Source organism: Dioscorea cayenensis, chromosome 19 (genome assembly GCF_009730915.1).
Source record: "Dioscorea cayenensis subsp. rotundata cultivar TDr96_F1 chromosome 19, TDr96_F1_v2_PseudoChromosome.rev07_lg8_w22 25.fasta, whole genome shotgun sequence".
Lineage (NCBI taxonomy): Eukaryota > Viridiplantae > Streptophyta > Magnoliopsida > Dioscoreales > Dioscoreaceae > Dioscorea > Dioscorea cayenensis.
In genome coordinates, this window is record NC_052489.1 from 30,478,816 (window position 1) to 30,502,802 (window position 23,987).

The 23,987-nt window shown below is 38.8% G+C and overlaps 7 protein-coding genes across 7 annotated transcripts; 5 read left to right on the plus strand and 2 right to left on the minus strand.

The window, feature by feature from the left end:
• The first annotated feature begins 4,074 nt into the window (after positions 1-4,074).
• Positions 4,075-6,549, plus strand: LOC120250442. The gene is made up of 6 exons (XM_039259260.1): positions 4,075-4,271; positions 4,911-5,068; positions 5,518-5,558; positions 5,683-5,711; positions 5,833-5,947; positions 6,050-6,549. Exons 1-6 carry the CDS (start codon positions 4,130-4,132, stop codon positions 6,228-6,230), a joined length of 666 nt encoding a protein of 221 aa, XP_039115194.1. The 5' UTR covers positions 4,075-4,129; the 3' UTR covers positions 6,231-6,549.
• A 317-nt stretch (positions 6,550-6,866) lies between these two features.
• LOC120250433 (condensin-2 complex subunit D3) lies at positions 6,867-11,947 on the plus strand. The gene is made up of 9 exons (XM_039259250.1): positions 6,867-8,253; positions 8,354-9,025; positions 9,274-9,774; positions 9,853-9,944; positions 10,277-10,364; positions 10,449-10,563; positions 10,635-10,770; positions 10,848-11,022; positions 11,135-11,947. The coding sequence occupies exons 1-9, from the start codon at positions 6,904-6,906 to the stop codon at positions 11,837-11,839; spliced, it is 3,834 nt and encodes a 1,277-aa protein (XP_039115184.1). The 5' UTR covers positions 6,867-6,903; the 3' UTR covers positions 11,840-11,947.
• A 227-nt stretch (positions 11,948-12,174) lies between these two features.
• Positions 12,175-13,928, plus strand: LOC120283401 (60S ribosomal protein L22-2-like). The gene is made up of 2 exons (XM_039290079.1): positions 12,175-12,466; positions 13,573-13,928. Exons 1-2 carry the CDS (start codon positions 12,222-12,224, stop codon positions 13,715-13,717), a joined length of 390 nt encoding a protein of 129 aa, XP_039146013.1. The 5' UTR covers positions 12,175-12,221; the 3' UTR covers positions 13,718-13,928.
• A 186-nt stretch (positions 13,929-14,114) lies between these two features.
• Positions 14,115-17,518, plus strand: LOC120250382 (putative pentatricopeptide repeat-containing protein At5g52630). The gene is made up of 2 exons (XM_039259192.1): positions 14,115-17,036; positions 17,382-17,518. Exon 1 carries the CDS (start codon positions 14,222-14,224, stop codon positions 16,985-16,987), a length of 2,766 nt encoding a protein of 921 aa, XP_039115126.1. The 5' UTR covers positions 14,115-14,221; the 3' UTR covers positions 16,988-17,036; positions 17,382-17,518.
• Positions 17,294-18,210, minus strand: LOC120250383 (late embryogenesis abundant protein Lea5-D-like). Its single transcript, XM_039259193.1, has 2 exons — positions 17,779-18,210; positions 17,294-17,681 (listed from the first exon to the last, which is right to left on the minus strand). Exons 1-2 carry the CDS (start codon positions 17,829-17,831, stop codon positions 17,474-17,476), a joined length of 261 nt encoding a protein of 86 aa, XP_039115127.1. The 5' UTR covers positions 17,832-18,210; the 3' UTR covers positions 17,294-17,473.
• A 740-nt stretch (positions 18,211-18,950) lies between these two features.
• LOC120249433 (serine/threonine-protein phosphatase PP1-like) lies at positions 18,951-21,407 on the plus strand. The gene is made up of 4 exons (XM_039257940.1): positions 18,951-19,259; positions 20,145-20,710; positions 20,795-20,998; positions 21,104-21,407. The coding sequence occupies exons 1-4, from the start codon at positions 19,058-19,060 to the stop codon at positions 21,125-21,127; spliced, it is 996 nt and encodes a 331-aa protein (XP_039113874.1). The 5' UTR covers positions 18,951-19,057; the 3' UTR covers positions 21,128-21,407.
• Positions 21,382-23,979, minus strand: LOC120249434 (mediator of RNA polymerase II transcription subunit 28). Its single transcript, XM_039257941.1, has 3 exons — positions 23,765-23,979; positions 21,822-21,934; positions 21,382-21,705 (listed from the first exon to the last, which is right to left on the minus strand). Exons 1-3 carry the CDS (start codon positions 23,952-23,954, stop codon positions 21,571-21,573), a joined length of 438 nt encoding a protein of 145 aa, XP_039113875.1. The 5' UTR covers positions 23,955-23,979; the 3' UTR covers positions 21,382-21,570.
• Positions 23,980-23,987: the final 8 nt, after the last annotated feature.

Sequence of the window (23,987 nt, forward strand, 5' to 3'; positions counted from 1 at the left end):
TTGTTTTAAATTTGGTTCTATTCATATCCTATCATTAGTGCATTCACTATTTTAGAAGGAAGCCATATATAACGTGATTAGCCCAATTATAAAAAACAACATCTAGATTCTCACTACTCTGCTAAGTTAGAATAAGCCACTAGGTTGTATTTGAGTTTTTAGGAAGAAATTGAGACATGATGGTCCTAGCAAAAGGATTCAAGCAGAAGAAAAAGCATGGATCACTTTAAAACCTACCCTCTTACTACTCGTACCACCACTATTAGAATCATGCTTACCCTTGCTTCTGCTTTCAATTTTGAAATCCATAAGGACTAATAAAAGATTTACATGGCTCAATTGGAAGGTTTTGTTATTCTTGAATAAGAGTATAAAATTTGGAAAATCGTAATCTTTCTTATTGCCTTAAGCAAGCCCCTAAGCATTGGCATACGAAGTTTGACACTACCATTAATTCTTGTGGATTTATTGTGAACAAATATTATAGATGTGTCCATTGCAAACATGCAGATTGTAAATGTGTTATTATTTGTTTGTATGTTGATGGCATGCTTATATTTGCATCTAACATACACTTGATCAATGATGGTTAAAGTTTCTTATATAGTAACTAGTAAGTTTGACATGAAAGACCTAGGAGAAGTTATTGTGATTCTAGGAATCAAGTTTACTATATTAGGCCCCACGTTAAACTATCCAAATCTTATTACACCAACAAAGTGTTAAAGAAATATCTTGATTATAAACCTATTGATATATCTTTTGATCCTAGTGCACATATTAAAAAGAACAAAGGTGAACTTGTGGATCAGGTTGCTATGCCTAGATTATAGAATTCATCATGTATATTGCAAACAAACAAGAATTGATGCTGCTTAAGCTACAACAACCCAAATCAAGAATAACTGGTTGCTCTTGAGAGGGTTCCTAGATTATTAAATTGTATTATATCCTTTGGACCAAGGTATATTGGATTCTCTAACGTGGTTGAGGGATGATTAATGATAGGCAAAACATCTAGTGGAATAAAACTTAGTCCATAAAAGTTAATAACAATAGTCACCCTACTTTTTTGATTGGAGATCCCATGATAAAGGTAATCTATCTAATTGGTTGATTGAGAAAGCACAATTCTTATTCGAAATGTACTTTAACCCCATTACTAGGATAAGTGCTCTCATATAGTGGTTTAAGATTTAGTTGAGCTTTTAATGAGATCAAAGACTATACTTATGCAAGATATTTTACTAAATTTCTTTAGAGATCTCACCTATATGGAAATAGATGCCAAGTCACATTTGTGAGCATACACAAGTAAATTCTCTAGTAATCTCCATGAAATATTATTAAGTATAAATAATCAGTTGCATAAGATCTATCTCAACCTTAATTTTGCCTAAGTGTTGCATAAGATCTTCATCAAAGTTGAATTCTGATTTAAATGTTACAGTTAAAGACTTAATTCACTATTATTCCTATATCATTGGAAACTTTATTGAAAATCTAAAGTTCAGGTCATATATAAAGCCACCTCATGTGGCGAGAGGTCAATTGGTACTTAGATCCCCTCAAAAACTCTTCGCAAGTGGTGAGAGTTTGATTTGCTGGTGAGGGCACATTTCTAAGAGTGTGATGGAGCAATGATTGTGCACGCCCCTACTTTCTTTGGCTACCTGGCCACTCATTTGGCACAAAATAAAAAAAAAAATCTTATATAAAGCCACCTCAAGTTATGATCTTATGAAAATCTAAATTCTTCCCTTTGCCTTTCCTGCATTTCATCTCGACTTGGTTAAATCCTTTGTTCATAGCTTCTTGTTACTGTCTTGTTTAAAATCCAAACATTCTTTCAAATTTCTCTTTGATAATCACTGTGTGTATAATCTGTTGTCTTGACTTAAGTTATGATTATAACTAGAAAATTATAAGAACTGTACATGCCCAGGCCCATTATTGTAGCTAAGCTGGATACAATTCATTTGTTGACAACCTAACCTAGGCCAACATGATTTCTGCACTTGAGAATAATCCCACATTGGAAATGAAGTAAAAAATTTCACTTGCTTTTATATGTTTTATCTTTATGTGCTTCTTCAATGAAAAACTCAGGTAGCGACCTTTAATTTTCTCTCTAAAGATCCTTGAACAGAGAAATCTAAATCAGCAAAACATGAATAGCTTGAATGAGTGGCCGGAGTGACACGAAACATTAATCAAACTTGAACAAGTTTAGGTTCTTAAAAATGATGAAAATTAACATGAACACTACAATGAACTCAGCAAAACATGCAGAACAAGTAAAGTCAACATCAAGATTCACAAATTGAGATGAGGAATTAGTAAAGAATTGGATGCCAGAAACTTACCAAACAAACAGAGCAAGAAAGATCAATCTGAAGATTCACAGAGTCAAATAGACCATAAGAGAGCATTGGCTTTCCATCATCAATGGAGAGGGAGCGAGCAATCACCGAAAAACAAAGGTGTCTTTCGATCTAAAGATCTCACCTGGATTTTAGAACCATGAATCTGCAAACAGGGAATCAACCTTGTATAAAGTTCAGAATTAAGGGACCTAATCATATTTCTTCAAGTTCAAGATTTTCCTTATTGCAGCTGAATTGATAATAGCATAAGTGAGCAGGTTCTTGATTTCTTTTATGAAACTTTCATAATTATTCAACAGCTTTCTCGCTGCAAACCAAAGAATACACACTTAATCAAGCATGAAGTAGGATGCAGTTCAAGCAAGGTCTGAGCTTTTTCCTTGAAACAACAAACAACTGCTGAAATGACAAGATAGGGGGGAAGAAGGTGGCACCACACACTAGATTAATTACATACAGAGATCAAAATGAGCAATAGAAATGAAAGAATGTACTCCTGATACCTCTTGCAGAGCAGAACTTCATTTACAGCCTGCTGATTGAAGAGAAACTGAAAGAAGAGCAAGAAGAAAGAAGTGGAGGAAGAAGGACTTCTGATCTACTACTCTGTCAAATAACTGAACTTCTTCATATTTTTGGAGTTACACTCATAATGTATGTATGGACAACCCCCACTTGTTGTCTTCACAATTAATGAATATATATATATATATATATATATATTTAATATTTTATATTTCCAAGAGTAGAGAACTCAAAAGAGAACACTTTTAATGAAAAACATAGAATTATAGAAACAAATTTTAATGTATAACTCTGGCAATAACTGTGTACATATATCAATGTTTGTTTGGAGATGGAACATAATAATTGCACGTAGGCCCTGTTACACAATGAATGGAATATTTTCTTTAAATATAGATCTGTCCTTTAGTAAATTGAGATGCTTTATTAAGTTTTCAGAGCTTTCATCTCTGCCTGGCAATTGACACATGAAACCCCAATAATACTGGCTTTGTCTGTTATTCTAATTATTCTAATCTCAAGGCTCTCTATGATAGTGCTTTCAACTTGCCTTCATAGTATATCTATCCATTTGATAAATGAATAATTAATTTATATATATATTAAATGTGAATAAATCATGTGTCATGAAGGACACTTGTGGAGCGCAATCACAAATTTAACAACATATGTGCCCGCACACTGTTTAGAAAAATCCAATGCCAATATATCAAATGATTGTTTTTTTTTTTTTTAAATAAATAATTAATATGCATATATATATATAAAGAGTTACAATATTTTTTTTAAATCTAATTTATTTATTTATTTTTATAAATATAGACTATCCACATATTCGTTGAGAATCCAATCCTTAATTTTTAAAAGTTATATAAGTAATTTTTTTTTACAAAATAGACAAGCCACTCATAAAATATTTTTTACAATAGGGTGAGTGCCACTGCATCAACCTATAAGGTTTAAAAAATAAGAGTTAATTTGCATGTTTTAAAAGCTTAATTAAAGCGCCTCGTGATTGGAACTCATCAGAGTCAATGAGAGCGTGCCACGTAAGCACAATAGTATGTGGGCCCGCTGAAGATGATGACATGGCATTCAGGAAAGCAAATTAAATAGCCCGCCATTTCTCTTTCCCTTTCCTGCCTCGAGTTCATCCATCGCAAACAAGCAAATCACTCTTCTTGTTTCTTGTATTTCGATCGAATTCGCAGGCGAGGATGGATCTTCAAGGCAGTGATACTCCATCAGCCGATGAGGCCACCGCTGGCACTACCTGTTCCATCTGCCTTGAGGTCGTCGACGTGGCCACCAGGACGCGGTCTATGGCCAAGCTACGTTGCGGGCATGAATTCCATCTCGGTTGGTGGAATCCCACTCTGGATTCTTTTTTCCTTAAGTTTGATTTTTTTCTGTGAATTCGTGTCGAATCCCTCATCTCTTTGTGATATCTTGGATAATTCTTGATTAGATGCTGCCTGCTTGCATTCTTTCTCGCATTTGTTTGTTTTTAAATTTACTTTTAATTTAAGAATGAGATGCTTGATCTGCTGTGATTGATGATTAATGTTCCAAGATTTATAAGAAAGGAATGATTTTGAAATACCAATTCAAACTTTGGAACAAGATGAGTCAAGATCTTGAAGAGAAGAAAAAAGTTCTCTGTTCATCCAACACTGGTATAACTGTATAAGATGTGTGAAGTTCTTGTCTCATTTGATGAAATAATAATCTTGGCACAAGATGAGTCAATTCCTGTGAATGGATTGTAGTTAAGACCAAACAGAGAGAATTGGTCTTGTATCTGAATAATCATGGCTTTGTCTTTGTTTCATTATCATCTTTTTTAATTGTGATTGAAAAAGGCATTATGTAACTTGATTGTTAGTACTTTCTGATTGGTATGTATTTTATGGCATGACTACCTTGATCTTACATCAGTATATACTTACCAATTCAGCAATCTCAGTCATTTCTGCTTCTGTCTTGCAAAATTTTCAGATTGCATTTGTTCGGCATTTGATTTTAGTGGAAAAAGGCAATGCCCAAATTGTGCAGACATCGAGGAAGGTTACTGGAACTTTACCAACCGTAGGGGGATGAGACAAAATTCTCACACTTCTCAGCCAGCGAACAGGATGGCTGAAGCTCGTCGTCGTGTAGGTCACTGTAATCCCTGTTACTCATATGTTGTCGAAGCAAGAAGTGTACCTTACGTAAACCCATTAATTTGTGTCGGCCCATATCAGTATCTTCTAGCTGGAGTTGATTTGCTGGTTCATGCTTTGTCTAGTATTCACAATTTTAAATTTTTTTCGTCTGGAGATTAAAATCTATAAGATGCTAGTATTTTTCTATTGTTTTCATTATGTCGTTTCAACATCTTCTTTGGTGAAGAGGAATAGTGCACACATAGGAAAAAAAACTAGAGAAATTCTCTTCATGATGACTACATTTTCTGGAAATATTTGCCTCATTGGTAAGCCAGTGTGCATCACAAGAAATTATTGCCCTTATCTGAATGTTTCTGTCCTGTTATGGTAAAATTCGTTTCCATGCCATCTGGCCGTGCATAGACTAACACTTCTTTGCTCCCTATTTTCTGCAGGGAAATCGAATTCCATGGTGCTCATCTTGCTTATTCCACCAGTAAGTGTGCCATAAGGAAATTTCTTCACTCATAGTTTATTGATATATAACTTGTCTAGCCTTATTGTGTATATTTTCACCTTCATAATTGTGAAATGTGCTTGCTTCTTTACCTGATCTCCAGCAATGGGCCATGCAGCCAGGCAGTTCTCCGTAAGTATATCTTGTACCCAAAATTTAAGTTGGCATATTTGTTTGAATGCATTTAACTGATTATGAGTCTTTTTTGGACCACAAGTAACTTTTGAGTTGAATACAATTGCTTCCTCAACAGCTATTATGATGTCTCCTGTATATGCCAATGAAGTCCATATTTCCTGGCAAGAGCCTGCTCCACATTCTATAACCATTCTCCTAATGAATGGTGCTGATCAATGCCTACAATCTATGTAAGCGATAACTTGATGTCTAACATTGTTATGTTACCTATAGGCAATTGCAAGCATTAGTTGCTTTCACATTTCACACATCAACTATCTATCTGAATGCAGCTATGATTCTAGAACCAATGGGCAATTTGTCTCTCCAAATTTACAGTACCCGTCCAACTATCAATTTCAGACCAATGGTCAGCAGCACCATCTAAATCACATCTCCGGTGGGCTTCATGGACATGTTTCAAGTGCACTGCAGGGCATGCCTGTATGCCAACGTTGGCGGTGGTTTCCATAGTTTGCCAATCCTCCAAAGCCCTGTCTAAGAGGACTCTGCACACAATGACATCCTCCACTGTACATCAATGTGCCTAATTTCACTCTAAGAACATCCTTTCACTGAAATTGTTCGATCATATTTTACCGCAAGAACAAGCAATACTTCTAGTTCTAGACTTCTAATTCAGGATGAGGATTCCAGCAGCAAGATCATTAGCTGCCAGAGTATAAACACTTTAACATTCTCTCTCTCTCTCTGTGTGTGCAATTTTGTAGCTAATAGAGCTTTTATATGATGCCTTGAAATTGGTTTCTTTCTAGTGTTATGCTTTAAGGAGAAGGAGATAGGACTTGAGAGATCAGAGCATTTATCGATTTTTTTTTTTTAAATAATTTTAAAATATATGTGAATCGCTTTACTTGCCTTGAAGATTTTCTCTAATATTTTATTATTTTTATTCATAAAGAAATTACTTTTGGCTAATAAACTACTACTACTTTTCAGCAGTTTTCACAGTCCAAAAAACACTGAACTAAGTTAATCTGGTAATCTTACCACTTCGGTAACTCCATCCCTTACAACTCACCTCCAAGCGGGAAATTTCAAACGAAATTCGTACTTCCTTTTTTTTCAAAAAGAGCCCCTAAATTCACACTTCCTTTTAGAAACCCCGCCGGCGCCTCCCCCGCCTATGGCCGTCGACGCCGAGGAAGCCCTCGTAGAGCTCCTCTCTGAGGTTGAAAGCCTCCACCGCTCACATTCCTCTGCCCCTCTCTCCGACTCCTCCCTCCATCCCCTCATCTCTGGCGATGTCGGCGACCGCCTTTGGGACCTTCTTGCAACCCGCAACCTCCCTCCGGCTGCGATACTCCGTCCTCTTTCATCCTCCATGGACGCCGGCTCCCTTCCGGCTTCCCTTGCCTACCTCTCTCTCCTCCTTCTTCCCTCCTCTCCGCTCTCCTCCCTCTTCTCCCCACTCCCCCTCCTCTCCCTTCTCCGCTCTCTGCGCCTCTCCTTCAAGCCCCAATCCGATCCCCCTTCCAATCCCCGCAAGCGCAAAAGCTCCTCCAGATCTCAAAAGTGCTACCTCGATCCCCCTGCCCTTTTCATCCGGGTCCTCGAATCCCTCGAATCGGTTCTTTCCCGCGTCCGCCTCGATTCCACCACCGATGGCCGGAGATCCCTTATAGAGACACTGGCTGGAATACTTACCGCCGCCCAACATGGTCAACACCACAAGGTCCAGGACCAATGCTTCCGGATTCTCTATGAGGTGATTTCTCGGCCGGAGCACGGGGATCAGTCAACATCGATGGTCGAGGTATTGAGGTCGTTGGCTCCCATCATCCTCTCGCCATTGAAAACCCCATCTCGAGGATTGGCTTTGGGGTTTGTGACCAGAAAGGTGGCGCCTTTGAGTAGGGAAACTGATAAGATTAGGAAGGCTCTGATGTACTTGCCGAGGTATCTCGCAATGAAGTCTCCGGAGAAGTCGGAACCGAGGGGCTTTGCTGTTGATGCGATAATGGAGGTTGTGAAGGCGATGGAGGATGAGGACCGGATCAGTTTTGCAGAGTTCGTAGTGAAGATGGGTTTGGGGAAGTCGCACCTCAGGTTATTAGCTGTTGATCTTTTCCCACATCTATTGACGTTGTTCCCCGATTCCATGGAAATTGAGGATGATTGGGTAATGAAGTGTTTGGAGGCATTGGTGAGCCGGTGTTCAGATTCTATAGGAGCAATTCGAGCACGGGCATTGACCAACATGGCACATGTGATTGGTGTGTTCTCCATGGATGCCAATAAGCTTGACAGATTGAAGGAAGTGGTGGCTTTCCAGAATTTGGGTTTCGCGGAGCTGCTTAGGAGGAGGTGCGTGGATGAGAAAGCTGCTGTGAGGAAGGCTGCATTGCTTTTGATAACAAAGTCTACAGCTTTGATGACCAGGCCAGTTGATGATGTAATTCTTAGGACAATGGGGATAGCCTGTTCTGATCCTCTTGTGAGCATTCGCAAAGCTGCTGTCTCAGCTCTCTCCGAGGTAACTACTTCCAGTCTGTTTAATCACTAGACTCTCATTTGTGGTATGATCTTTAGTGTTCATTCTTCCTTGTTGCCCTTTTTGAGTTCTGGACATGTAGGTTTTCAGAAGGTTTCCAGACAGTAGAGTGATTGATGAATGGCTTCATACGGTGCCACGGATGATTGTGGACAACGAATCAAGCATCCAAGAGGAATGCGAGAATTTGTTTCTTGAACTCGTATTTGACTGTATTTCTAGAGTAACGAAGATGAGCTTGACTGATGATACAATGGACATAAAATCACTTGTTCCCAAATTGGTATTGAATTTGTTAAGTGGCGTGTGTGATGGAGAGATTGCGCCTTGTATAACGAAGATATGTGCAAGCCTTGGAAAGAAGAAAAAGCTGAAGGGATCGATTGCTATTTCCCTTCAGCACTTAATTTCATCATCTGAGACCTTGTGGTTAAGAAATTCCATGCCCATAGAGAAGTGGACAGCCCCTGCTGGAGCTTGGCAACTTCTCTCTGAGGTATCTCTGTTCACACCTAAGTCAGTTAACTGGGAGTTTCTCCATCATCATTGGCAGCTCTTTGACAAGGCTAATCTGAAAGAACAAAGTGAAGTATCTGATGGAGTGGAAGCAAACTCTGCTTCATGGGCAGGAGATCGTGTCTACCTCCTGCAAACCATTTCCAATGTATCAATGGAGCTGCCTCCTGAGCCTGCTGCTGATCTTGCTCACAACTTGCTTAAAAGGATCGAGGATTTTAATATGAATTTTAGTGAAGTAAGTTTGGTTGACTGGTTCTTCACTTACCAGTGTGACATAAATATTTTCCTTTATGTTCTGTTGTTTTCAATCTTAGGGAATATTTTAACATTTTTATAATTGAAAGCGCGACACCAATCTTTTCCTTTATGTTCTGTTGTTTTCCATCTTAGGAAAGGTTCTAAAATTTTTAGAATTGAAATTTCTCTCAGTTTTGTGCTGTTTATGGTAGACATTATAAAATTTTTTTTCCCTTCTGATAATAGGTTGATGCTCATGTAAAGGCTCTCAAGACTCTGTGCAAACAGAAAGCCACAGATCCGAAGGAGAGTGAAATCCTCATACTGAAGTGGGTGCGCCAGCTGCTATCAAAAGCTTTAAAGATTATCAAGAGCTACATTTCAGAGTTTTCAGATTCATCCAAAGCCAACAGCTTTCGAACACCCCCTCAAACTCGGAGTGGGAGGACTAAAGGCAAGAAAGAAACAGCATTACCGAAGTCTCTGCAACAGGCTGTGGTTGCAGTCTTCTCTGTTGGTTCGTTGATTTTGGTTTGCCCATCTGCTGATCTGCAGGGTGTCATCCCGTTGTTGCACACAATTGTAACTTCCAGTAGTTCAGAAGCAAAGCCAAAAAAGCTTGCTGGCTTGACAGTTTTATTAAAGGAGAAGGCCCCTTCCTTGTATACACAATCCTGGGTGACATTGGGAAAAATCTGTCTCGTGGATGGCAAATTAGCAAAACTCTATATTCCTCTATTTGTGCAGGTTTGCTTACAAACTGCTATTGCTTATGGACTGGGTTATCTGGTATTATAACTGAATTGTTCTTTCGTGTCTATTCAGGAATTGGAGAGAAGTGACTGTGCAGCCCTTCGGAATAATATTATGGTGGTTATGGCAGATTTCTGTGTTCGGTACACTGCGTTAGTTGATTGGTACATCTCTTATGACTGAAAAATTAGAGAAGTTCCTTGCTTCTCCAACTAAGCTGTTAGAATGATCCTCTTGTTTCTTGATCTTTTGATGAAATTTTTCCAAGTCTTCTGAAAATTTCTGGCAGCATTTCTGGCAAATCTTAAGCAGTCTGTTTATTCTGCGTATATTCTCATAGTATTTACTCATAAACATAGGGAGCTTAACACATGCTTGCTGTTGAATAATTGGAAATTAAAAGTATTGTTATGTGCTTGAGAATAACGTATCCTGGAGGTATGTTATGCAAAAAGAAACTGACATATGATCTTATATTCACCATTTGAATGAACAGTTATATCCCTAGGATTACTGCTTCATTGCGTGACCCTTGTGAAGTTGTTAGGAGGCAAACTTTTATCCTATTGTCAAGACTATTACAGGTTTGTTCTTCCCAAGGACTTTAGTCCCTAGATGTTGTCTTTTATCATTACTATGGATCACCTGATTACATGATATTTATCCAGAGAGACTATGTGAAATGGAGAGGTGTATTGTTCCTTCGGTTTCTCTTGTCTCTAGTTGATGAATCTGAGAAAATCAGGCATCTTGCTGATTTCCTCTTTGGAAGCATCCTGAAGGGTGAGGCTCTACTTTCTTCTTCTTATCTGACAGAAATGGAATGATTCAATTCTTGCTTGATTCATCTGCAGTTAAGGCCCCACTGCTTGCTTATAACAGTTTCGTGGAGGCTATTTTTGTTCTAAACAACTGCCAGGCCCATGGCTGTCAAAGTGAGATTCAGAACGAAATCGGTAAACAGAAAGGGCCTAAAGTTTTCTCAATAAGGTAGTGTTGGTTCATATTTGAGTACACATCCTATAATGATGATGCACGTATCTTGATTTTTGTAATTTTGGTTCCAGAGGCAATGATGAGAAGTCAAGGTCGCAACGGATGCACATCTATGTGTCCTTGTTAAAACAGATGGCTCCAGAGCACCTTTTGGCCACCTCGGCCAAGTTATGTGCAGAGATACTGGCATCAGCCTCTGATGGTATGCTCAATATTGATGATGTCCCCGGACAATGTGTGCTGCAGGTACGGCTCCTTTTCATCTTAAAATTAACAGCCAATTTTCCTATAGATATTTCTTTGCAAGATGATGAGAGCATTGTTCAAACTGTGCATATACTAAAATTCACATTGACAGGATGCCCTGCAAATTTTAGCTTGCAAAGAAATGCGTCTTCATTCCAACAAAAGCCATGACACGACAGACATGGATGATGAATCCGGTGATGCTGGAGCAAATCTTCTTGCAGCCAGAGGTAGGGTGGTCACCCAAGTAGCCAAGAAGAACCTGATCCAGATTGCGGTGCCCATCTTCATCGAACTCAAACGATTGTTCCAAAACAAGAACAGCCCCCTCACAGGTTGCCTAATGGACTGTCTTCGAGTTCTTCTCAAGGACTACAAGAACGAATTCGATGAGATTCTTGTCGCTGACAAGCAGCTCCAGAAGGAACTCATCTATGACATACAAAAACATGAAACTGCAAAGGCGAAATCCATGGTTGCCGATGCTGTTGCTACTGCAAAAAGGTCCAAGAACCATCAAACACTGATAAACCAAGCTACTCCAGCTACTACAATTTATTCTAAAGTTTCAAAGAAACCCGGGAGTGGAGCAAAGATAGCATCAGCAATGGCAGATGAAGCAGCCAAAGTGACTGCTAGATCAGTGCTTGAGGAAGTTAACAGGAATGCAGCTACTCCACCTTTGAAAAGCATGAGCATTCCCAGACTCAAGTCTAACAACAATGGCAATGCTGGATTAGCAAGAGGAGATAGATCATCAGAAGTGCTTGAATCTCTAAGAAGGAGACAGTCTTTTGATTCTGATGTTGAGGATTGATAGTGTTGTTATTCATTGTTTGTGTTATTATAAAAATAATTACTTGTTTGTAATTTTCTAAACAGGTGCACATATTTGTTGGGAAATTTCTAAAAAAATAATTATTTAAGCTTGATTGATTGTTTGTAAATTTTAAACTATTTTTTTTCCGTTATGATGGAATGCGGTACAGCGTAAACAAAATGATTACCCAAGTTAGAACTTAGAAGCGAAGAACAAATTGAGAACAGAAATAAATGGAAATTAATCCATTGGTGGGCTCTCGTTAACATTTATGATACGCGAGACATATTACCCCAAACATCATATAAATTCTCCATTGCTTGCTTGGCTCGAAAACCCTAACCCTAATTTCAGCTACTCCGGTGAGTGAACTTCAGAAATGAGCCGAGGAAGCGGATCCGGGCCGTCGGGGGCCAAGGCGGGGAAGAAGAAGGGGTCGACGTTCGTGATCGACTGCGCGAAACCGGTGGAGGACAAGATCATGGACATCGCGTCCTTGGAGAAGTTCCTCCAAGAGCGCATCAAGGTTGGCGGTGGAAAGCCCGGAGCTTTCGGTGATGCTGTCACTGTCACTCGCGAGAAGACCAAAATCACCGTCACCACCGACGGCCCCTTCTCTAAGCGGTACAAATCGTCAGATTTAGATCACCATTTCCTTGATCTCTTTGTTCGTTAATGGTGATACATTTGATGTGTTATATTGATGGGAGGTATATCTATGAGTATTTCTACTATGTTTTTATTTTGATTTGTGATTTTCATTTGAAAATATCTTGCAGTTCTTGCTAATTTGGCATGAGAATTAAATCATTTACTGTAGAAATTTAGCTAAAACATTGGTTTCTTTTAAAGATAGGCTTCGTAAATGTGCACATTAATTAGACTTTTAATTTCAATCAAGTGCTTGATGAGAACTTTGGGGAAATTTGGTGTATTGCAAAGACCCAAGCTTAATGTTTACTTTCTGCAATTGATCTTGGATTGTCGTTATTGTGTTCATTTATGTAAATTGAGTATAGTTTCATGCATTTAATGCTAATGAGTTCTTGATAAATGTTCATCGTCATGTATGAAATGAGTCTCTAGAATCTTGATGGCTTGGTAGGTCTTTGCATATTTGTTTTGGTTTTGTATTTTATGGGAATATGGATTTGATTTTCTTCCTGATTTAGAACTCATGGAGATTGTGTTGTCTTTTTACATGTGCCTGTGTGTGTGTGAAGAGATATCTTTTTGCTATGGCCTCAAGCCTTTTTAAGTTGATACCTTGCATTTCAATCAAACTTGGGAATGTAGTCCTTTGTGTTTAGTTTGGTGGGATTAGGATGGTAGAACATTGATGGTAGGTTGTTAATGTTGCAAAGATGTGTGGGCCGATATAGAATTGGTGTTTGATCTCTGGAAACAGGGTAACTCATTTTTAACTCAATGATTTGGCGAGTGATAGTGTCATTACGTTTATATTTCTTGAGGTGGAGCTAGGATTTTATAGTGCATATACCATTGATTTGGTTGTTTAGATGCTTAAATTAAGTATATCCAGAAGTCAATGAGACGTTCCTTTATATTGATTTTGCCTCATAGTTGAAGTGATTGATTGTAGTCTTCCCTGCCAGCTGTGTATTTTTCTCAATGACCTGCCTGCTGCTGTAGTAGCGCCAAATTATCCCTAGTGATTTTTTATTTTAGTATAAATTGTATCTTTTCCATGACTGAACATTTCGTTTCAGGTATTTGAAGTACTTAACAAAGAAGTACTTGAAGAAGCATAATGTCCGGGATTGGCTGCGGGTGATTTCATCAAATAAGGACCGCAACGTGTATGAGCTGAGGTACTTCAACATTGCTGAGAACGAGGGCGAGGAGGAAGAGTGATTTGCTGCGGCAACAGAACCGGGATTGTTTTCGTTTGAGCTTTAGTTTTAATGTTATTTGAATGCCACCACTTCTGTCTGAAGGAAACTAGCATTTGCAGCTACTTCTGTTTGTGGTTTACTATGTATTATGAAAATTTTGTAAACCTTTATTTGTCAGAAAACTATGTGATTTTTCTTCCAGCTTCCAACGAATGATTTATCTGTTGTCATACTCGTTTGTAATGAAACAAATGATCTGCGCATAAATTGTTACAATATTCAAATTGAATAATAAAATGTTGAATAAAAACCGTGAATAATTTTTTAACTAAAAATTTATCTAAGTAATATTTATATGTAAAACAACTCAATCCTTGGTTAAGAAGAACCAAATATATATCTAAGTGATTCTGCTATATATACATGCAAACATCCCTCCTGAAGAGAACTTCAAACCTCAAAAGCAACGGTCAAATAACGGTCCTTTGGCTTGGTTTCATCTTCTTCTCTCTGATGGGGAGGGATGAAGCCTCTTTGGCGCCATTGTTCCTCCGCCTTGAAACTATTCTCTCCCGCCCCCTCTTCTAAGCCTTTCCAAACCTCCACCGTCTCCATCATCCCAGAGACTCCATCCATTGCCCATCTCTCCCTCCCCACCAGACCACTCGCCAGTTCCAATCTCTTGTCCTTCATCACCTCCCTCCAATCGCTCACCCAACACCATGCTTACCTCCTCAAATCTGCACTTGCTCATCAGCCTCCTTTTCGCAATCATCTTCTCTTGCTCTACTCCAATTTCCACTCCCTGACCTTTGCCCGTAAGCTGTTCGATGAAATTCCCACACCAGATCTTGTTTCTTTCTCCACGCTTATCTCTGCCTGTGTTCACCATGGACTTTGTCGTGATGCCATCCAATGCTTTGTAAAAATGAGATCTTTTGGAATATCTAGTAATGAGTTTACTTTCCCCAGTGTCCTTAAGGCTTGCTCTGCCACCTCTGACCTCAAAGCTGGTTTGCAAGTTCATGCTTTTATTGTTCTGACTGGGTTTGAATCTGACGTTTTTGTTGCCAATACGCTTTTGGTGATGTATTCCAATTTTGGGTGCGTTGTGGATGCTCGGAAGATCTTTGATGGGATTCCTGACTCAAATGAGGTCTCATGGAATGCTATGTTCTCAGGATATGTCAAGAATGGCTGGTTTGAGGATGCGATTGGGTTGTTCAGGGAGATGGTGTTGGGTGGGGTGAGGCCTAATGAATATGGGTTTTCAAGTGTGCTCAATGCTTGCACTGGATCTCAGGACATGTGCAGGGGGAGGATGATTCATGGATATCTAATTCGGCTTGGGTATGATTCAGACCCATTCACTGCTAATGCTTTGGTTGATTTGTATGCAAAATTGAGGAATGTGGAGGCTGCTAGTATTATTTTCAGAAGGATGTTTCAGCCTGATATTATTTCTTGGAATGCTTTCATTGCAGGATGTGTTCTTCATGGGCATGAGAGCTGGGCTTTGGATCTGTTCATGGAGATGAGAGATTCAGGCATGCTTCCTAATATGTTCACACTGTCAAGTATTCTGAAGGCTTGTGCAGCGAAAGGGAAATCAGTTTTGGGGCGACAGATACATGGTAATCTGATCAAGGTCGGCTTTGAGTCAGACAAATATGTGGCTGTTGGCCTTGTTGATATGTATGCAAAAGGCTATTACAAAGAGGAGGCAAAGAAAACTTTTGATTCTATTCCACGGAAGGAGCTAGTTATGTGGAATGCAATAATATCCGGATATGCACATAGTGGGAATGATGCAGAGGCCTTGTCCTTTTTCATTGAGATGACAAAGGAAGGTTTTAGCTTCAATCGGACCACTCTGACTGCTGTTCTCAAATCAACTGCTAGCCTAGAGGATCTCAGTTTAAGCAAACAGACGCATGGACTTGCAGTGCAGACAGGATTGGCATCTGATACTTATGTTGTAAATGGTCTCATTGATGCATATGGAAAGTGTGATTGCATAGAGGATGCAGGAAGGCTATTTGAGGAATGCTCTTATCTTGATGTGGTATCGTTTACATCAATGCTCACAGCTTACTCACAGAGTGGCCAAGGGGAGGAGGCTGTGAAGCTCTTTGTGGAGATGCTGCATAGGAAGCTCAAGCCAGATTCCTATGTCTATAGTAGTCTTCTCAATGCTTGTGCTAGTTTATCTGCTTATGAGCAAGGCAAACAAATACATGTTCAGGCTTTAAAGCTGGGGTTTCTGTGTGATGTGTTTGCAGGGAATGCACTTGTCAACATGTATGCCAAGTGTGGAAGCATTGATGATGCAAACTTAGCCTTTTCTGAGATACCAGAACGAGGGGTAGTATCTTGGTCTGCTATGATCGGTGGGCTCGCTCAGCATGGGCATGGAAAGGAAGCATTGGATTTGTTCCATAAAATGCTGGATGAGGGGGTGCCTCCAAATCACATAACTCTGACTAGTGTTCTTTGTGCCTGCAATCATGCGGGTCTACTTAACGAGGCCAAACATTATTTTGACTCAATGGAAGAGATGTTTGGTGTTAAACACACCGAAGAACATTATGCCTGCATGATTGACCTTCTTGGACGTGCCGGGAAATTAGATGCAGCCATGGAGCTAGTGAACAGCATGCCATTTGAAGCCAATGCGGCAGTATGGGGAGCACTCCTAGGGGCTTCTAGAATTCATGGAAATATAGAGCTGGGTAGACGTGCAGCTGAGATGCTCTTTGCTCTTGAACCAGAGAAGTCTGGAACCCACGTGTTGCTAGCAAACATGTATGCTTCTGCAGGAATGATGAAAGGTGTTGCTGAAGCTAGAAGACTGATGAAAGATAGCAAGGTGAAGAAAGAACCAGCCATGAGTTGGGTTGAATTGAAAGATAAAGTTCACACCTTTATCGTCGGAGATAGAAGCCATGAAAGGACTGAAGAGATATATGCAAAGCTTAAGGAGTTGGGTGATTTGATGGGTAAAGCTGGTTATGTGCCAATGGTGGAAATTGACCTCCATGATGTCGAACGAAGTGAGAAGGAAGTGCTTCTCTCCCAACACAGTGAGAAGCTTGCAGTCGCATTTGGATTGATTAGCACTCCTCCTGGAGCCCCTATTAGAGTGAAGAAAAATCTCCGAATTTGCAAAGATTGTCATGTGGCATTTAAGTATATATCCAGAATAACTTCTAGGGAAATTATCATTAGAGATATCAACCGGTTTCATCGTTTCACAGATGGATCATGTTCTTGTGGGGATTATTGGTGACTAATCTGGAAAGACTGATTCTCCATAACATCACATAGCCACCAACAAGGTATGATTTCTCAAAGCAGAATAATTGGCTTTTAAATTTATTAAATTTAAACAAATACTTGATGCGTAATTGTTGTTTGTCGGTCATATGTCAAGCAAGTTTATTCTGTTCAAGAGATGTGTTTGACTCTGTCCACCTATCCTTTTCTAATTGAGAAGATTCAGATACACTAAAATTCTATGTTGCTAGTGGACAACTTGATGTGGTGTGCTTGTTTTAGTCATCTCTCCATGGAGCTTCTGCTTTTGACATTGTGATTGAATTGTTATTTTGTTATTTATACATTCCCTTCCAATTCATCATTTCCCATTGACTTAAATTACACAAACTAATAATCTTTTTCAGGTACAATTTAAAGGACAACTAAACACATACTGTGACATGCAAACATAGAAGAAGAAAATTCACACAAGCAGAAGAATAACAACAAATCAGGCTTAAGAAGATCCATGAGACAACATGGCCTTCCTGAGTTCAGCAGCATCCACCTCCGGCCCCTTGTTCCCCGGCCGGTAATATCCAGTAACAGGATCAGGCACCCAAGAAGAAGTATTTGCTTGTGAAGAGAAACCACCAACTGACTCTTTCTTGCTCTTCTTCACCATCCCTGCCTTCTCCTCCACAGCTCTTCCGGAGTACCATCTCCTGCCACACATATCAATTAATCACTCATAACTCAAACTCCAAAAACAGATGCTATATATATATATATATATATATATATAAGCATGTTTATACTTACCTACTGATGGCTCTGAAGATAATAAGCCTAGTGTTTGCAAGAGAAGAAGCCATTGAGAGATGATTGTGTTACAGTTGAATTTATGTATAAGTATTTATAGACAGAAGAAGAGGAGAAGGAGAAGGCAATGAGGACAAATGTGTGAGGAGAGACGAAGCCGTGGAGCTCTTTGTTTGTGATATTATTAATAACAATGGATGTCAATAGCTTGCGTATCACCATCATGCACTTGGTTTGCAAATGGGATTACCTATTTCTTGGTCTTTGTGGTTTGTGTTTGGCTGCCCGTGGTGTGATCATGGTGGCAACTTGCTTCTTAGAAGCTTTGATCTTTCTATATATATATTTATATATATCATATGCGTGGTTTATATATTTGTTTCTTTATTGCCACCTTTGTAATTGTAAGGATGCTTGCTGGAGTTTTCATAGAGTCAGACGTTAATGGCTTTCTGATTGATTGAGAAGCCATACTTCTTTTGTTCCTATTTATGACAAACACGATGTTGCACTGAACTTTTTGTCTTCTTTATTATTATTTTTTTTAGCTGTCGATATGTATGCCATTGTTTAGTCTGTTTATTTTATATTCATAAAAATACTATTTGAGTTAAATAAATACACACACAATGATAACAGAATAATATCATCTAAACAAATCCTCTCAAGATTATAATTTCAAAAAAATTCAATAGAAATTATAGTTTTGTATATCATTTTTATCTTTCATTCAATAGAAATTCCTATTATTCTTATTTTTGTTTATACCTTCCTTGACCCCACCCACTTCACCATAAAAGGATGATAGTTTAAATTATAATAATTTCATTTACTTTTCTTTAAAAATAAAGAAATAATACAATTTTGTCAAAGAAAAAGAAACTTTCAAAAAGTTATAAATGATTCCTTGTGTAATCCAACTTGGTCCAATTCCACAATGTGAAATAAAATAAAAGAAACGGGTCACATTATCTAGCTCAAGTTTTACAAGAACTAATCACTAAAGTATCATTTATCACTCCTTTCTAGATGACATTTCATTAAAGGAATCATTAATTTTATCCCAAGTCATATAAAATATTTTTTTAGCTTTGTAAAAATAGAGGTTAAATACACGTTGGACACTTGGTCTCATTTTGGAGTCAAATGCTTGAGTCTTTAAAAAACACCACAAATAAAGCATGCTCCTCGTGATCATCACTTTTGTCTCATCACCACCGTCAAATCAAAGAGAAGCCATTGACGACGAGAGGCGGAGCTCGAGAGGAGAGAATCGAAGATGATGATGACGATGAGCTCCATGGGGGCGATCGAGGCCTCCGTGCTAGACGACATCATACGGCGGCTACTGGCCGGTGGCGCGGCTGGGAAGCAGGTCCAGCTCTCCGAGGCTGAGATCCGCCAGCTCTGCGTCGAGAGCCGCAGGATTTTCTTATCCCAGCCAAACCTCCTTCGTCTTTCCGCGCCTATCAAGATCTGCGGTCAGTCCTCTAAATCTCTCCTGCTTTCGGTCTTGTGGTGCTTTTGATTGTCACTTGTTGCCAAGATGATTTTGTTTTCCATATGGGGATTGGGTTCAAAAATGATTTGAGTAACTCGTTGGTGATGAGGGAATTTGGGGAAAGTTGGGAATTTTTATGTGTTTTATGAGGATTGAAGCGTTTCTGAAGAAAAGGTTGGATTTTTTAGCCGTCCCAAGTTTGTTTTGTTAGATTTGTATCTGATGAGTTTCAATATATTCTAGGGTTCTTAATTCGAGCTGTTTATACATTTAAATTGTTTTCAACGAGGATATGATTTGATGTACCGTGCATTGAATGACCATTTGGTTTCAATTGGTATGCAGAGGATTTGAAACAAATTGGAGGTGATTTGAGTGTGAAAATTGAAAACCATTGATTGATTATTGACATATTCTACGATTATGAAGAAAATTAGGGAAATTTTGGCAAATTTAGTTGCAAGTTATGTTTTTGTTTCTGATATTAAAGTGTTGGTAAGATTGGTAGGAGAAATTACAAACTTAGTTTCAGTTCTATCAACCCTAAATGGTGAAACCTTTTTTCATCATTCTCTCTGTTTCTCTTCTATGTTGAATTATGGAATTTGTTTTGCTTGAATTTTCAGATACATAGAGTTAATCTAATCATGCAATTAATTCTGCATTCTGGAAGTTGAAGAAGAGCATGCTGAATTAAAGAAAGCTGTGTGATGTTTAATCACCAAGCGAGCTTTTGTTTTCAGTGTCCATTTACTATTGTTATTCTTTTTTATTGGATTATGACCAAACTTTGTTCAGATTTTGACAAACAGAAACAGACTAGAAAATTCTTTTGAAGTTTGTAATGTTGCAAATGTGATTCCAGGTGATATACATGGACAATTTATTGACCTCTTAAGGCTGTTTGAATGCGGTGGCTTCCCTCCTTCGGCATCTTACTTATTTCTTGGGGACTATGTCGATCGTGGTAAACATAGCTTAGAGACGATATGTTTGCTTCTTGCATATAAGATCAAGTACCCTGACAAGCTCTTTCTTCTGAGAGGAAACCATGAGGACCCAAAAGTTAATCGGGTTTATGGATTTTACGATGAATGTAAAAGGAGATTTAATGTCAGACTCTGGAAGATATTTACCGATTGTTTTAATTGTCTTCCCGTTGCTGCACTCATAGACGAAAAGATATTGTGCATGCATGGAGGCCTGTCACCGGAGTTGAATACTTTGGATCAAATAAAGGATATTGAGAGGCCAACTGAAATTCCAGACAGTGGTCTTCTCTGTGATTTGCTATGGTCTGATCCTGATCCTGATCCTAGTACTGAAGGATGGGGAGAAAGTGACAGAGGGGTATCATGTACTTTTGGTGCCAATAAGCTTGTTGAATTTTTGGAGAAGAATGAACTCGACCTCCTTGTACGAGGCCATCAGGTCAGTCGATACTTCTGTCTTCAAGAATGCAAGTGTTCAAATAGTGTGAAATATACCTCAAACACTTTCCTTTTCAATTCTTAGGTTGTTGAGGATGGATATGAGTTTTTTGCGCAACGGAGACTAGTAACAATATTTTCGGCGCCTAACTACTGTGGGGAATTTGATAATGCCGGTGCTCTATTGAGCATAGATGACTCCCTACTTTGTTCATTTGAGATCTTGAAACCTCTAGAAAGCAAAGCTAAAGCTGGTAGCTCAAACACATTGAAACCGCTACCAAAGAAGGTAAATTCCTTTCATTTTTTGTTGAATTCTCGTTAAATTATAGCAGCAATGTCAACATAAATCTTTTTTTTTTTTAACATCTTTTGTGTATGTTCGATCAACCAGTCCTCCAAAGGTGGGAAAGTATGAGGCTCCTTTCATCACTTAAATTACAGAATAGATCCAAAGGGATCTACTACAGGATGTAGTATTCTTTTGTTATTTCATCGGCCTTTTACAATCTGGAAGCTCTTGTATGTGCTGTAGTATTGCACATGGTATTTATTCTCTGTAAATTGACAACCAAAATTTCTTTAGCTGTACATTTGTTAAGGTCTTAGTGCTGATTTTTTCATACATTTCACCAGTCAATTGTGCTGTTTGTTAGACGCTTCTGAATTGTATACAAGCAAAAGAAGTTATGAATTAATTATCGTTTGCATAAATATGCCATTGTGACGTACATATATGTATTCACATGAGTACAATAACCTGTTATAGGAAAAAGATTGAACATCTAGTCACCTACAAGTTCAGCATTGCTAAGGAAGGTTACAAAGTTATGATGACCAGAGAAATAAGAAATATTCAAATCAGACTCTTTCTAACTCATTCGTATGTTTCTCCAGCTGGTCTTTGAGCTCTTTTCTCCAACCTTGAATGAGTTTCTCATGCTTTGTGATAAGCTCACCTTTGATCTTCAGCTCTTCTTCCACAAGAGAGATCTCCTGAAACATGGCAAAGATAGAATAAGATGACATGAGGAAATGGGTAAGAGGCTTTCAGTTTTCAGGACAAGATAGTTTGAATGGTTGATCTGTGCATTCCTACGCAAAAATAGTACCTTCCTCAACATTTCTTCCTTGCTTGGTTGATCCTCGTGTTGGAGACCTATGAAATATAATTGGAGCTTCTTTGCAGCCTCCATAAAATCCCTTGCATGTCTCTCAACATCAACTAAAAAAAAAAAGCAGACTAGTGTAAAAGGCGTAAATAGTGATGCACTTCTCCAAACTATACTTGAAAGAACCACCCAACAAGTTCATAAAAGTTTCAACTGTAAAGATTTATATGCCAGATTTCTTTTGTTTTTTGTTTTATATAAGTCAATAACATGACCGTGAAAGCATCCATTTACAGCAGAAATCAATTTCAGTATCAAAGATCAAGTTCCAACACTAGGACTAAAAGTAATCCATGTCAATGAATCAGCGCATGAGAGTGGAAAGAATGATGGATTGCTAGCAGGAGCACCACTCATCATAGACTCCACCACTTCCCCTTTATTGCCACAACTAGTGCTGTATAACTGTAGGCTTGGATAACTATTTGGATATGAACAGCAATTGCCATTCCATCAGATACTTGTCCATTTTCAAGGATACTGCTTTCCATTTGTACTGCCATATATCCCAATCCAGGGAAGGATTCTTGTCTTCTTTGAAGTGCATTCGAAATATTTTGTATCAAAGAATTAGGAATAAGTGATTTTTATTGTAGCAATCAAAGATGATTATTGATCACTTCATTAAAATAACCTCTACTAGATAATCACCATCAATCCCAAACACCTAAACCAATTGGAGAATTTCAATATATGAGACAAAAGGAATTCATAGACTAGTTCACTAACAGTTATACCTCGCATTATAACCATTTTTTATTTTAACGCCAAATTAAAAAGGTAGGGGTGATTGAATACCAATAGGCTACTTGGTTGTTAGTGCATTATAACTATTTTTTAGTCAAGATGAGCCGCCAAGAAAGACAGAGCGTAAGATGAGCCGCTAAAAAAGACAGAGCGTGTATAAGCCTCAACGAAGTAAGTGGGTGGGAACAAGGCCTACGCACACATAGGCGCTAAGACTACCTGTACACAATCAATACTCACACTCCCAAAAATATGCTTTCACCTATGATTCGAACTCTCACTATTTATGAAGAGTTTTAATGGGGATCCGGCTACCAATAGATTACTTTATCGTTGGTCTATTGTTAGCCAGGTTAACATGCATTATAACCACTTTAGCATTCTTTCCACCTCTTCTGTCCAGCACATTGGAAAGGGTTTGCCATCTAGATATGAGTTTTCTCAGCAAGATAACCTCTCATAAATAATCATTCTCCTATCCCGGACACCAAAACAAGACTGTGAAACAGTGGCAAAAGCTTCAACATGCTAGATTGCTAACAATTACCTAAATACAATTAGCCATTCTTTGAACTGCTCCTATCCAGCACATTGGAAGGAGCAAGGAACCCTATTCCCTCATCAAGATAGCCTCTTCACTCTACTATGATTTCATCCTATGGCTGTGAGCCGATAGCATAGAGTAAAAGAGACTGGATTGCTATGGATGACCTTGCATTACAGAATTCAATCATAAATTTCACTACTTCTTTCAAGCACATCAGAAATTTCAACAAATGATGCAGTAACAAAGAATTCAGAGACTAGATTGTTAACAATTTATCTTGCATTATATTAGGGCATTCTCTCTGCTACTTTCCAGCACAATATAAATGGTTCGTTCCTTGAATGGATTAGGAATTTTCCATATCTACTAAGCAATCAAGGGAAATCCTCTACCTAGTTCTTCTTCAAAATCACGTCTTTCAAGAAACCATTCTCAATTTCCACACACTATAATCGATCAGAGACATCAGTACCAAAGATTTCAATCTCATCCCTAAAATTTCACAACCTCTTCGGACCCTTCAATAGCATCAGAGATCAACCAAAACAAGTTATCAAACTTCAGATCTAACAGAGAACGAAGGAGTTACTCTGGTGGGAGGAGTGAACGGAGCGATCGACGGCCTGGAGCTCGCGCGCAGGGAGGCAAGGCAGCAACGCAGCCTCCAGCGCCGCCACACAAGCCATCATCTCATCCCGCTGCTGCCTCTGTTGCGATTGCTGCGTCAACGGCGCCGGCGACGGCGGCTGTGACGCCGTTCCATGCTGCTGCTCCGCCATTAGAGTGATCGATCTTTCACGAAACCCAAACCC

Excerpts from the sequence above, each read along its gene's own strand:
- LOC120250383 (XM_039259193.1), bottom strand. The coding sequence starts at position 17,831 with ATGGCTTCTTCTCTTGCAAACACTAGGCTTATTATCTTCAGAGCCATC. Across the intron at positions 17,682-17,778 it reads ATCTTCAGAGCCATCAGTAG|GAGATGGTACTCCGGAAGAG; the intron begins GTAAGTATAAAC and ends TATGTGTGGCAG.
- LOC120250433 (XM_039259250.1), top strand. The coding sequence starts at position 6,904 with ATGGCCGTCGACGCCGAGGAAGCCCTCGTAGAGCTCCTCTCTGAGGTT. Across the intron at positions 8,254-8,353 it reads CTGTCTCAGCTCTCTCCGAG|GTTTTCAGAAGGTTTCCAGA; the intron begins GTAACTACTTCC and ends CTGGACATGTAG. Across the intron at positions 10,771-10,847 it reads CCTAAAGTTTTCTCAATAAG|AGGCAATGATGAGAAGTCAA; the intron begins GTAGTGTTGGTT and ends TTTTGGTTCCAG.
- LOC120249433 (XM_039257940.1), top strand. The coding sequence starts at position 19,058 with ATGATGATGACGATGAGCTCCATGGGGGCGATCGAGGCCTCCGTGCTA. Across the intron at positions 19,260-20,144 it reads CGCGCCTATCAAGATCTGCG|GTGATATACATGGACAATTT; the intron begins GTCAGTCCTCTA and ends ATGTGATTCCAG. Across the intron at positions 20,999-21,103 it reads TGAAACCGCTACCAAAGAAG|TCCTCCAAAGGTGGGAAAGT; the intron begins GTAAATTCCTTT and ends TCGATCAACCAG.
- LOC120250442 (XM_039259260.1), top strand. The coding sequence starts at position 4,130 with ATGGATCTTCAAGGCAGTGATACTCCATCAGCCGATGAGGCCACCGCT. Across the intron at positions 5,069-5,517 it reads TGGCTGAAGCTCGTCGTCGT|GGAAATCGAATTCCATGGTG; the intron begins GTAGGTCACTGT and ends TATTTTCTGCAG. Across the intron at positions 5,948-6,049 it reads GATCAATGCCTACAATCTAT|CTATGATTCTAGAACCAATG; the intron begins GTAAGCGATAAC and ends ATCTGAATGCAG.
- LOC120249434 (XM_039257941.1), bottom strand. The coding sequence starts at position 23,954 with ATGGCGGAGCAGCAGCATGGAACGGCGTCACAGCCGCCGTCGCCGGCG. Across the intron at positions 21,935-23,764 it reads CGTTCACTCCTCCCACCAGA|TTGATGTTGAGAGACATGCA; the intron begins GTAACTCCTTCG and ends TTTTTTTTTTAG. Across the intron at positions 21,706-21,821 it reads AGGAAGAAATGTTGAGGAAG|GAGATCTCTCTTGTGGAAGA; the intron begins GTACTATTTTTG and ends GCCATGTTTCAG.
- LOC120283401 (XM_039290079.1), top strand. The coding sequence starts at position 12,222 with ATGAGCCGAGGAAGCGGATCCGGGCCGTCGGGGGCCAAGGCGGGGAAG. Across the intron at positions 12,467-13,572 it reads GACGGCCCCTTCTCTAAGCG|GTATTTGAAGTACTTAACAA; the intron begins GTACAAATCGTC and ends ATTTCGTTTCAG.
- LOC120250382 (XM_039259192.1), top strand. The coding sequence starts at position 14,222 with ATGAAGCCTCTTTGGCGCCATTGTTCCTCCGCCTTGAAACTATTCTCT.